At 36.3% G+C, this 12,992-nt stretch overlaps 1 protein-coding gene across 1 annotated transcript in view; it reads left to right on the top strand.

Annotated features, from left to right (window-relative positions):
* The first annotated feature begins 12,175 nt into the window (after positions 1-12,175).
* FSHR (follicle stimulating hormone receptor) overlaps positions 12,176-12,992 on the top strand; it is a 157,744-nt gene continuing 156,927 nt past the window's right edge. Inside the window, exon 1 of the mRNA XM_019719102.3 lies at positions 12,176-12,388. Coding sequence (XP_019574661.3) covers positions 12,237-12,388 — 152 coding nt within the window. The 5' untranslated portion in view covers positions 12,176-12,236. The remainder of the gene's footprint in view (positions 12,389-12,992) is intronic.

Consider the following 12,992-nt stretch of genomic DNA (forward strand, 5'->3'; position numbering starts at 1 on the left):
AATATACATATATATGTTGTTGTTTTTTTAACTGGAGATTTTATGGAGAGGTCTAAGTAGGTACAGAAACCAGATAATCCAGAAAATTGCCAAATCTATTTTATGTTCACTGCTACAGAGACTTGGCTTAAAATAAGTGTTTCCTCCAGCACTACAGCGTACATCGTTTGTAATAAACTATAATACAATACTTTAATTCTTGATTCTACTCCTGTGAAGTAAAGAATGTCACATGCTGCAGTCATGTTGTCATAAATAATGTTGAAGTTGCTCAAGGCAAGGGGCAGTTTTCTAGACCCTGGTACGCATTCACTCCTCAGGCTGAACTTTTCGGTAACCGGTACAGATTTATATTAACACTGGCATCACAACAAGCATTCCTGATAATATTCATTTGCCTTGAATTTTTCGGAAACTTCCTGTGATCACACCAGTGACGACATGCAGCCACCACCGCCTCTTCCCTCCAGCCCTGCTTGGAGGCTGAACATATGCAGCATCTGGCCTTCCTACCCGTGCACCCCAATTACCAAATGTGCCCCTTTTAACTCCTGCTTACTCTGAGACCTAGAAACGTTAGGGGTCAAAACACTGACCCCAAACATCATTTACAGTGACTCAGATGTGATCTGGATTCTCTCCATTTTGTTTTTAAACAGCTTGAGACTTTCTGGGTCTCTCTATGAGAAATTAAACTAAGACAAAAATTTCAAAACTCACTTTTGTTTGCTCAAAAGCAGCACTCAAACGCCCATTAAGCTTACAAAACAACCTGCCCATCACCAATCGTTAGTCTTCGTAGTAACATTTTGGTGATAGAAGTTTGACCGTACACTTCATAAAGTAGTCAAGGACAAGTCGGGGAGGGTACATCATCTCTCTGCCCACAACAGACCAGCCTTGAACTTCTTAACACCTGAATGAGGGAAAGGGTCTAAAAGGGGAGACGGGGGTCAGTGAAGGTACGTGTTGCCAATGGCTTCACTGTGGTAACTGGCTCAGGCAGGGTCAGTGGCATGCCATGTAAACAACTATGTAACCAAAGGGGTCCACATACCAGTTCACCACATAAACACACTGGAAAACTGTCGTTAGAAGGATTTGCTCTTCCAGTGATGAGCAGTTTACTTTTCCCTTTCACAGCAGCGGTGAGAAGAATACCACAGTCACACCAGGCTCTCTCTCAGCACTTTCACACATGCACCTCATGCTGTGTTCACAAGAGTCCTGTAAGAGTTTACACTCACATTTTAGAAGAGGAGAAACTGACTTCCAGATGATTGAAAAGCTCCCGAGGTCCCACAGTAGTGACAAAGCTATGACCCTACCCAGGTCTCCAGCATGCTGCCCCTCCCTTTGCTGGCCTTGGGAACAGGTAATGTAGACACTTGGCTGCATGGTGTCCTGCACACGCTCCTCTGGACCATCCCCCCAACACCCTGAGTTCTCTGTCAAGTGTCTCTTCTCGGCTTCCACTGCCAGTACCCAATAATCTTACCCTCAGCAGATCAAGCATTCATTACTGGTGCCCATCCTCAGGGCCAGTATAGGGTCCCCAGGCGCAGTTGTGCAGATCAGACACTGCTCAACCCAAAAGGGTTCATTAACATTATGGCGTAAATGACCTTTCTCAATATGCAAAAGGTGTGCCATGGCCCTCAGGACAGATATGACTGGTTGTGGAACTGGTGTACTAGGCTCATGTGTAATGCCCTACTATGTCTACATAATCCCATCTAATTCTCACTACAAATTATATGATAGAACAATAAAACATCAATAAATAAAGCCCAATGTGTAAAAAATAAGTATAACAGAAATTATAATTAATATTATAATACTGATAATAGTGAGGATTCAAGGATGTTACTTAAAAATTTTAAAGTATTTAAAGATTATCATGTTTTACTAAAACTTTACAAGCTAGATCTTTATGCTCTTGTCTTATCACAAGGAATTTTTATTCCTCCCATAATTCTCATAGTATACTACATTGAGGTCTATAATATTATAACAAGGCTCCATTAGATTCACACAAGTAACTGAAATTACAGCATGATAATATATGAAAAGAGAATTTGTTTATAAAAAAATAAATATAAGCCTACCAAGTTGAATTTCTGAATGGAGAATAAATATCTCTCATCATTTTATAACATCATAATTTTAAAAAGATTGGCCTACATTATTTTTTTCTCTTGGAGTAGCCACATGTGTAGTTAATATTTGAACAAACCACAAAAGGCTGAAAATTAATCTTCAATGTTTTCATTGTTAGTATTTCTATTATTCATCCTAACTTATACTTTGGAAAACAATAAGAAAAAAAGCAAAAATTACCTAGCATAGACAACAATATCCTTTCTAAATGCTTAGGTACTCATGGTAAATGTTGGCAAAAGTGGTTGCAATTATTTCCACCTGTGTGTGCACACCACTTTGCCATGTGTTTTCGGTGTTCCTGTCATTGAGAGGTGGAGTCTGTGTCCCCAGCCCTTGAATCTGACCTGGCCTTGGCAGGACCAACATATTCCAACAGAAGTTATGGTGTGCCAATTCTGAGCCCCTTGGAAGACCACCATGTGAATGCCACCAAGCTAGCCTTCTGGGGGATGAGTGACCATGTGGAACAGAGCTAAGCCAACCCATCTGAAAATACCTCGGACCAGCCAGACCCCAGTTGACCCAACAGCTGAACACAGACACATGAGTGACCTGGGCCAAATTCAGAACTACTCAACTGAACCCAGGCCAAATGGCTAACCCCCAGAATCATGAATAAAACAATTGGTGGATTTTTTTTGAATTTTTTTTTTTTTTAATTGGGGAATGTTGGGGCACAGTGTGTCTTTCCAGGACCCATCAGCTCCAAGTCAAGTCACTGTCCTTCAATCTAGTTGTGGAGGGCGCAACTCAGCCCCAAGACTAGTTGCCATTTTCAATCTTTAGTTGCAGGGGATGCAACCCACCATCCCATGTGGGAATCGAACCAGCAACCTTGTTGTTGAGAGCTCGTGCTCTAACCAACTGAGCCATCTGGCCACCCCTCTGGAAGCTCAGCGGCAGCTTGTCTTTAATCCAGTTGTGGAGGGCGCAGTTCACCAGCACATGTGGGAATCGAACTGGCAACTGTGTTGCTAAGAGCTCATGCTCTAACCAGCTGTGCCATCCAGCTGCCCCTATGGTGTTTGTTTTAAGACATGAAGATTTGGGGTTATTTGTTAAGTATAAAAATCTAACTGACTCAACACATAAGAGAAGAAACAATATCATTTTATAGGCTTCACATAGAGTTTCTTTTTATCAGCAGTCTCTAGTATAATGGTTCCCACCTTACCTCGTTTTCCAGTCCTGCTTGTAGGATTTTACTCTTTATGTGGCTCCTTTCTCTATCAATAGGACAGCTTTCTGCCCAGCTAGCAGACTCACAGATGTTCTCCCACTGACCCCACCGACCCTAACTTCACATGACTACTCTGAAAAGAAAATTGGCTTGGAAATTAATTTTTTAGATTTATAAACCATTTCAAATTTCTAACCTGTGACAAACCTTCTTTAGTGAAGAACTGTACACAGTTGTGTGAGAGCATCAGAGTCCATAGAATAAAAGCTGCCTAAAGAAACTGCACTTAGTCCTCTAGTCTAGGGGTTCAAACACATGCTACAACCTCATCTGGAGATTGGAGGAACTTTAACTTATGAGATCACAAATCTATAAGGGACTTTGCATTCCTAAAAATAGACTACTAAGAGAATTCCTAAGACAACGATCACAATCGTGATCATCATCACCTGATGTTTGCAGAGTTCTTTATCTCTAGGGAGTCTAACGGGAAGTCTGAGCAACCTGAAGGTGGTACCAAGTACACCATGTCCTCTGATACAAGGAAGAACCGGTGAATGAAACTTTTTAAAAAAGCAATAGAATTGCTTCGTGAAATACAATAATTGAAAATACATGCATACATACATACATACATACATAAAAGGTAACAGAAGCTGGTGACATGATCAAAAGAATGATGACGGTTAGGTGGGAGATTCACAGGGGTAGAAACAGAGCTGCATTCCACATAAGTTTTCAGGACTGAAACCTCAGAAATAAGGTATTTAATTCAGGTTTATCACCACTAATCTCCTGGTAAGCTGTTAGAGTCTCATTTTCTATATTTAATGCCCTTTTATATTAGAGAAGGGTTTTTCCCTTCTGTATCCAATACCAGTGCCAAACACTGCTGCCACAATTGCTATGCCCAATTCTCTGATTATGGTGTGAGTAGCCATTTCTGTTCACTTTAGAAGAGTGCAACTCCAGAAAGCAGCTTCTGAGAGTATGTCATATGCATTCACACCCTAAAATAGTTTCTGTCTGGTCAGACTCTCATAAAGCTCATAGGACCCCTGATGGTGCTAAATGACCCAGAACAGCATTTTAGGCTTCAGCCCTCGAGGTAAAGCAGCCCATATTGGAGATTTTTCTGAAGTGGAGATCCACACAAACTGTAGAACATTCTAAGCTATGTCACATAAGGAATGGCTGAAGGAATTGGGGATAACCTACACAAGTAAGATGATTCAAGAGGTACAAAATAGCCAATGATGTGCTAGGTCTAGCCCTTAGACCGGCTCATAAGAGCAGACTGATAAAAGTTCAGGAATTTTACAAGCTGGTTAACATCCCATTGGTAGCTTGACATAGCTATGGTAGGAGAATTGTCACCATAGAAATGAACAAATACTACAAATAAGAACTTTTTTTTCTAGAAAGCTGATAGTTAAACATTTACCAGCATATCACTGAAAATAGCCGTCTTCAGTTATTTTATGGAGTAGCTTTGGAGAGATTACATTTGGCTATAAGCGATGCTTTGCAAAGCTTTCTAATAGAATGCCTGCAAAGGTAAATGAGAATAAAACAAACTCCTCAGAGCTCCACTGACATGGTCCAAAGTGAAAGAGAATCTAAGCAAATATTGAATGTATAAAATAATGAGGATATGTAACAACAGAACTAAAATTCTGGATAGCAATAAATGCATTTATCTAGCCAGTGAGTGGGCTTTTAAGTCTGTGCGTTTTTCAGGAGGGAATTTAAAATACCGATAAAATTAACCTTTTAAGTAAAAATTAACCTTTTAAGTAAAGGGTATAAGCATAAGGTAAAAAGTATAAGGTAAAAATGAGACAATAACCATTGAAATTTATAAGGAGAGTATACAATGTCCAAAACAGTAAATGGAATAAAATAGCATAAAAAAAAAAATACAGAACAACACCTATAAATGAAACAAACACACAAAAATTCAACAAATAAAAGGCAAGAGAAAAATGGAGCATGTAAATTTTGTTCTAATTTGAACAAAATAGAAAGCAAGTTGCATGGTAGGGAAAAAAATACATATAGATTGATAATTAGAATAAATGTAAATTATTAAGATCATCCATTAAGAGAAATTGTAGGAATGGATTAAAACACAAAATCCAGGTGATAAGAGGTTATAAAAGGATTCCAGAAGCATAAAGACATAAAAAGGTTGAAAGCACAAAGGTAGAAAAATATATACAGTAGAGAAATATTTATCAAACGAAAAGCTGGTGTAGATAGATAGATAGATAGATAGATAGATAGATAGATAGATAGATAGATGAGATAAAATAGACTTTAACATAAATGACAATTTTATGGATAGAGTAAGATGCTATAAAGTTATAGAAAGTTTAGCTTACCAGGTATACCATTCTAAACTTACATGCCTCAAATAGTATTAAAATATATAAATAAAAATTGACAGAATACAGGGAAAACTTGCATCACCCTGATCATATGAAATTTCAACAAAAATCTCTTGATTAGTTTAATGAAAACTTAAAATGTTAGTAAACATATTAAAGATTTTAGGAAAATAATAATATACTGGACTTATGGGATAAAAATAGAAGCTGTCTACAAGTAGAGAATATTGAATCTCCTCAAGCTCACATTGAGTATTTTAAAAAATTAATTGTAAGCCATTAACATGCTTGGGGGAATAATCAATACAGACCACATTCTCTGACTATAATGCAATTAAGTTTAAATTAAATTGCATTAAATTAAATCAATAACAATGAGATAAATTTAGATGTATCTATGGTTTGTAAATTTCAAAAGCATACATGTGAATTATCTATGTGCCAAAGAAGAAATTATAATGGAAAACTGAGAAATACTTAGAACTTAAGTATAATGAAAATTTTACCTATCAATATTCGCGAAATAGAGCTAAGTCAAAGATTACAGAAATTTACAGCTTAAATGCATATTTTGGAAAGGAGGAAGGGCTGGAAAACTAATGAATTGACATCCAAATATAAAGTTTTTTTAAAAAAATAGTAAAAAGAAAATAGAGGAAAAAATAAAGGCAAAGATTGTGGGAAAAGAACATAAAGATAAGATCAGCAGATGTTAAAATCAGTCTTTTGAGAGGACTAATAAAATGAAGAAAAATTTGGCAATGTTGGTCAATATAAAGAAAATGGACAGAAATAAATAATACTAGGAACTGTTTAAGATTTTAAAAAGGAATAACAAAACCCTTTATGAAAATAAATTTAAAACTTTTAATGAAATGAAAAATTCCTAGAAAAATCATAACAAAATTGTTTTAAAAAATGGAAAGCTTGATAGTCCAATGAGAATTAAAGAAGTTGAATGCATATTTTTGAATCTACACACACACACACACACGCACGCACGCACGCACGCACACACACACACTCACACAAATAACATACAACCAAATTTGGATGGCTTTTCAGCCAGGTAAAGACATACTTTCGAGGAATAGATTATTCTAATATAAAACAATTGTTTTCCTAAGAACAAATTAAGAGGAATTATTTTCCAACTCAGTATACAGGGCAAATATATATAATACTTGATATCAAACAATATGAGAACAACACAAAAAAGGAAAGTTAGAAATTACACTACCCACTAAAAACTACTCACTACTAAATTACAAATTACTTATGAACATAGATGCCCAAATTCTAAATATTAAGAAATCTAATCACCCAGTGTATAGATAGACAATAACTCATAGCCAAATTTGTTAATTCTAGAAATAGGAGTAGTTTAAGTATAAAATTATCATAACTCAGTAAATTAATAGGTTGGGGGGAAACAAATGCAGAAAAGACATCTGAAAATATTCATTGCCATTAATGGTAAAACAAAATTCTTGGAAAACTTTTCTAACATATTTAACTTGACATCTAACCTGGTATGCAGCAACAGCCTAAAGTAAATATCATTTTAATGGTAAAAATCAGAAAACATTTTATTTAAAATCAGGAACATGACAAGAATTCTCACCATAACTTCTATTTAGTATTGCACTAGGTGTCCTACCAGAGAAGAGAAAGACAGAGAAATGGAAAAACAATAAAATCCTTTTGCAATCTCAACAAAAAGAATAAAATACCTAAAAATAAACTTAACAAAGGATGTGAAAGACCTATACACTGAAAATTATAAGACATTATTAAAAGAAATTGAATAAGGCACAAAGAAATGGAAAGATATTCTACCTTCATGGATTGGAAGAATCAACATAGTTAAAATGGCCATGTTACCCAAAGCAATATACAGATTTAATGTAATCCCCATCAAAATTCCAATGGCATTTTTTTAAAGAGATAGAACAAAAAAGAAAACATCAAATTTGTATGAAATCACAAAAGATCCCAAATAGCCAAAGCAATCCTAAAAAATACAAGGCCGGAGATATCACATTCCCTACTTCAATTTATACTAAAAAGCAGCAATAATCAAAACAGCATGGTATTGATAGAAACACACACATAGATCAATGGAATAAAACTGAGAACCCAGAAATCAACCCATATGTATATGGACAAATAATTTTCAACAAAGGAGCCAAAAACATACAATGGAAAAAAGAAGCCTCTTCAATATATGGTGCTGAGAAAATGGGAAAGCCATCTACAAAAGAATGAAACTAGACTGTCACCATGTACCAAAATTAACTCAAAATGGATCAAAGACTTAGACATAAGACCTGAAACAATAAACTGCATAGAAGAAAACACAGGTACGAAACTTATGGACCTTTGTCTTAGAGAAGATTTTATTAATTTGACCTCAAAAACAAGCAAAGTAAAAGCTAAAATAAATGAATGGGACTATATCAAACTAAAAACCTTCTGCACAACTAAAGAAAAACATCAACAAAACAAAGAGTCAACCAACCAAATAGTAGAAGATAGGCAAACAACACCTCTGATATGGGGTTAATATCCAAAATATTTAAAGAACTCATATGACTCAACAACAACAACAACAAAAAAAAAAAACAATCCAACTAAAAAATGGGCACAGGACCTGAACAGACACTTCTCTGAAGAAGACATAAAAACAACCAACAGATATATGAAAAGATGCACAACTTCACTAGCTATTAGGGAAATGCAAATCAAAATCACAATGAGATACCACCTTGCAACTGTTAGAATGGCGATTATCAATAAGACAAGCATTAACAAGTGTTGGAGAGGTTATGGAGAAAAAGAAACCCTCATACACTGCTGGTGGGAATGTGAATGAGTACAGCCACTATGGAAAACAGTATGGAGGTTCCTTAAAAAATTAAGACTAGAATTACCATATGACCCATCGATCCCTCTTCTGGGTATCTACCCCCAAAATTTGAACACATTTATCCATAATGATATATGTACCCCTATGTTCATTGCAGCATTATTCCTGGTGGTCGAGATATGGAAACAACCAAAGTGTTCTTCGATAGATGATTGGATAAAGAAGATGTGATACTGTATACGATGGAATACTACTCGGCCATAAGAAAAGATAAAATACTGCCATTTGCAGCAATATGAACTAATCTTGAGATTATCATGCTAAGCGAAATAAGTCAGACAGAAAAAGTAGAGCATCATATGATTTCACTTATATGTGGCATGTAAAACTGATAGTAACAAATGAACAAGACAAACAAACGCAAAAACTCATAGACACAGACAACAGTTCAGTGGTTAGCAGAGGGTAAGCGGGGAGGATGGCAAACGAGGTCAAATATATAAGAATAGAAGAGGGCAAAGGAGGTCAAATATATGGTGCTGGAAGGAGAACTGATTCTGGGTGGTAAACACACAATGAAATATATAGATAATGTATTATAGAAATGAACACTTGAAACCTATATAATTTTACTAACTAATGTCACCCTAATAAATTCAATAAAAATTAAAAAGAGAGAGAGAGAGGGAATAGAAGAAGAAGAAGATAATAAAGGAAGGAGAGGGAGGAAGGGAGGAAGGAAAGGAGGAATTAATTAATTAAAAAGGAGGAAAGAAACTAATATATATGATATACATATATGAAATTTAGATGTAAATGATGTCTACATAGAAATGTACCAAGGCAATTAAGTATAAGACAAATATTCCAAAATTAGTTGCACTTTCACAATGTGACAACAAACATAAAATGTAACTTTAAATACTGATATATTTACAACAGCAAAAAACATGCATATGTTACCTGGAAATAAATTTAAGATACTACGTTCGTATGAAGATAGTATAAAACTTTACTGAAAGACATCAGTGAAGGACCTAAAAAACATGGTGATACACCATATTTAGGGACAGAGAGATTTAATATCTTAAAGGTGATATTTTTCCCCAAAAATTAATCTATACAATACATGCAATTCCAAACAAAATTCTATCAGAGTTTTTTTCAAGAAGTTTAACAAGCTGATTTTAAAATTCACATGAAATAACAAAGGTCCACAAATAGGCAAGAAACTACTTTAAAAATAAGATAAAGGCATTTTTCTTATCTATCAAGATTTATAAAAACTTATCTGAAAGTTCTAGTAATTAAGACAACATAGCATCGGTACAGATAAAAAGGACAATAGACTATAAAGAAGCTTAAACACAAACCCATGTCAAATAGTCACTTGAGAAATTAGAAAGGTAGTTTTACAAGTGACAGGAGAAAAGACGGTCTATTCAGTAAATAGTTCTGGACCAATTGTTTATCCATGTAGTTCAAAACCATTATGCCATTGGATAAAACTGAAATTGAGTTCCTGCCCCACACCGCACAAAGATACCAAGACCAAATAAAGAATTAAACGTGCAGAGCAAAACTGTAAAACTTTTAGAAAACAACATAGGAAAATATTTTCATAACCTCCGGATAAAGAAAGATTACAGGAGATTTAAAACATAAATTGTAGTATATTTATACAATGGAATATTACACGGTAGTGAAAATTAATAAACTATAGCTACATATAGCAACACGGATGGTTCTTAAAAATGTTAGGTTAGTGTAAAATAGCAAGTAACGAAAGACTACTTACTGAAAGGGTAATACAATTTCTATAAAATCCAAAAATAAGCAAAATTAAGCAATCTGTTGTTTGGAGATACGTACTGTGGTGATAAACATAATTTTTTAAAAACAAAGGAATAACAAACACAAAATCAGATTAATGGTCACATCACAAGGGAGGAGTAACTAAGTAGATACAGTGACAACGGTTATGTCCGATTTCTCCAGTCCACAACTTTTTTTTTTTTGCTTAATAATTTACATTTGTTAGGTTATCTATAACTTGTGAATATGACACAGTCTTAAAATCAAAAGATTTCTGCTCATTATACACGGACTAATTTTGGTATAATTGGAGCTCTCTGAAACCTAAGCGGGGACGTGTGGGGCTGGGGTCTGAGGGGGAGGTGCAACTGGTAATGAGTTTTCTTGTCACTCGCGTTAGTCAAGTATAGGTAAGTAAACCCCCTTAAATTAATGTGAATATTTTACAGTAAACTTAAGCATGAGTTTGTTGATTGAATTAAACCCTTCCATACCCGAAAGACTATGATTCCATAAATTGATTATTGAATGAGACAATATAACTGTTCATGTTAGCCAAAATTGTAACAATAAAGAGCCCATATAGACACGGCCCAGGTCTTCCAGTTTTGGAGTTAGAATGAATCAGAAGAAGCTAAGGAACAACTTCACCCTAAAAGTTACTTGCTTCTGTTTTCCCTTAATGATAATTTAATCCATTCATTATATATCATTACTCCTGGCTAAGGTAAGGGAGAGAAAGAAAAGAGAGGGATAAATATATACATGTTTAGCAGTTTCATCTAACTCAATTTTGTGCAAATAATTACCTAAAAATAGCGTTGAAACTAAGTTTAGCAAGTAATAAATTGTAGGCAGGATCTTAGAGAATATTCTGCCTTTTAATCCTCATAAATTCTGGCGTTGAAAGTAGAAGGCCACTTTACTGAAAGCGTTGCCAAATGTTCCTCAGATCCCTCACCAACAAGGAGATTGGGCATGCCAGCAAAAAAAACCGGGGCTGTCACCTACAGGGGACATTCAAAACTAAGATAAAAGCATAGATTAAATAACTTCATTTGTGCCAACTTACAAAAGACAGAGGCAAGCTTCAGAGTTTGAAAAGAAGCCAGAAAGGCTATGCAATAGGGGGTGGATTACCAGCATTTACTAAATAAATCCCCACTGAAAACAGCCCTTCCTTAGATAACTCAGCTACATCTCTGAGATAACCGGCTCAGGAGTGTCTGCCACCTATGGAGATGGGGTGGGCCTGGGGCTCACTAACCACATGCTTGTCTTCTGCCCGGATCATTTTGAAAGCAATGAGGATCAATGACTACAACCTAAAATTCTGGTGTTATATCAAGTGGGCTGGAGGAAGACATTGCTGCCAAGACTGGAAACAGGTCCCCACCCTTCACTGGATGACACACTCATTGATGTTTCAAATGGTAAGTTGTGTCTTTTTTGGAGAAAGGCAATCACGTCCCTCTATTGAGAAGAAAATTGAGACCAGCAGGGACACTTCTACAGTGAAATAATATAAACTAGTCCAGACACGTATCAAAGTGCTGCTTGCTATCTTCCTTTGGTCAGGGTGTAAGAAACCCAATTAAAGAGGATAAGGGAGTAGCTTATCTTGCCCTGGAAATCACTGGGGCACAGAGGAATTTTGATATTCTCCTGGAGCGACAAAAAAAAAAAAAAATCCCTTGGGTCATGTGACCCTACCGGCTTTCAAAGCAGATCTCATAAGGGCACTGTGTGGAGCCTCTGAACCCTGTGGAGACTTTTCTCTGCGAATGCAGGAAGAAAGCAGGTGGATGGATAAATAAGCATGGCTTTGCTCCTGGCCTGCTTGCTGGCATTCCTGAGCTTGGGCTCAGGATGTCATCATCGGATCTGTCACTGCTCTAACAGGGTTTTCCTCTGCCAAGAGAGTGAGGTGACAGAGATTCCCTCCGACCTCCCCAGGAATGTGGTTGAACTGTGAGTATCATAGGCGGTGGGAACTGCCTGGCGGTCATTTGTGTGTTGAGTGCTATAATTATTTTCACATTACCTTGATAACTGTTGTGCTGAAATACTTCTGCCCTGACCAAAGTCTTGAATAAAACAAACTCCCCCAGCCCAACACTCCTGTCCTGCATCTCTCCAAGGATTTTAGTGAGAGTTTGTCTGGGCACTTCTCGGGGAAGGGCAGTGCGGAAACTTTTCAACACATTTGCTCTTGGGTTCCATACTCTCTTGGGTGGAACCAGAAAAGTAAAACTAAGAAAAATTACAAACTTAGAAGACCTAGAATTGGAGGCAGACAGACAGCTTTGATTTAAGTGGTATGTACCATGTGAGTCTCCTGAGGATACTGAATTCAAGAATGCACGTGCCGTTCTTGTTTTGGAGGTACCAGCAAATAATTCCTGAACTGAGCTTCTGCTTCCTGGGGAGAAAGAGCGATGGAGAAGAGAGGAAGAGGCATGAAGAAAGAGAGAAAGAATATAAAAAAGAGGTGGAGAGGGAAAGAGAAACACAGATAATCTTTCAGACAGCTGAGAAAATGCGATTCTCAACTTTATATTTTTACTGAATTATT

Source organism: Rhinolophus sinicus, chromosome 2, assembly GCF_057876585.1.
Source record: "Rhinolophus sinicus isolate RSI-liver-muscle chromosome 2, RSI-T2T, whole genome shotgun sequence".
NCBI classification, from domain to species: Eukaryota; Metazoa; Chordata; class Mammalia; order Chiroptera; family Rhinolophidae; genus Rhinolophus; species Rhinolophus sinicus.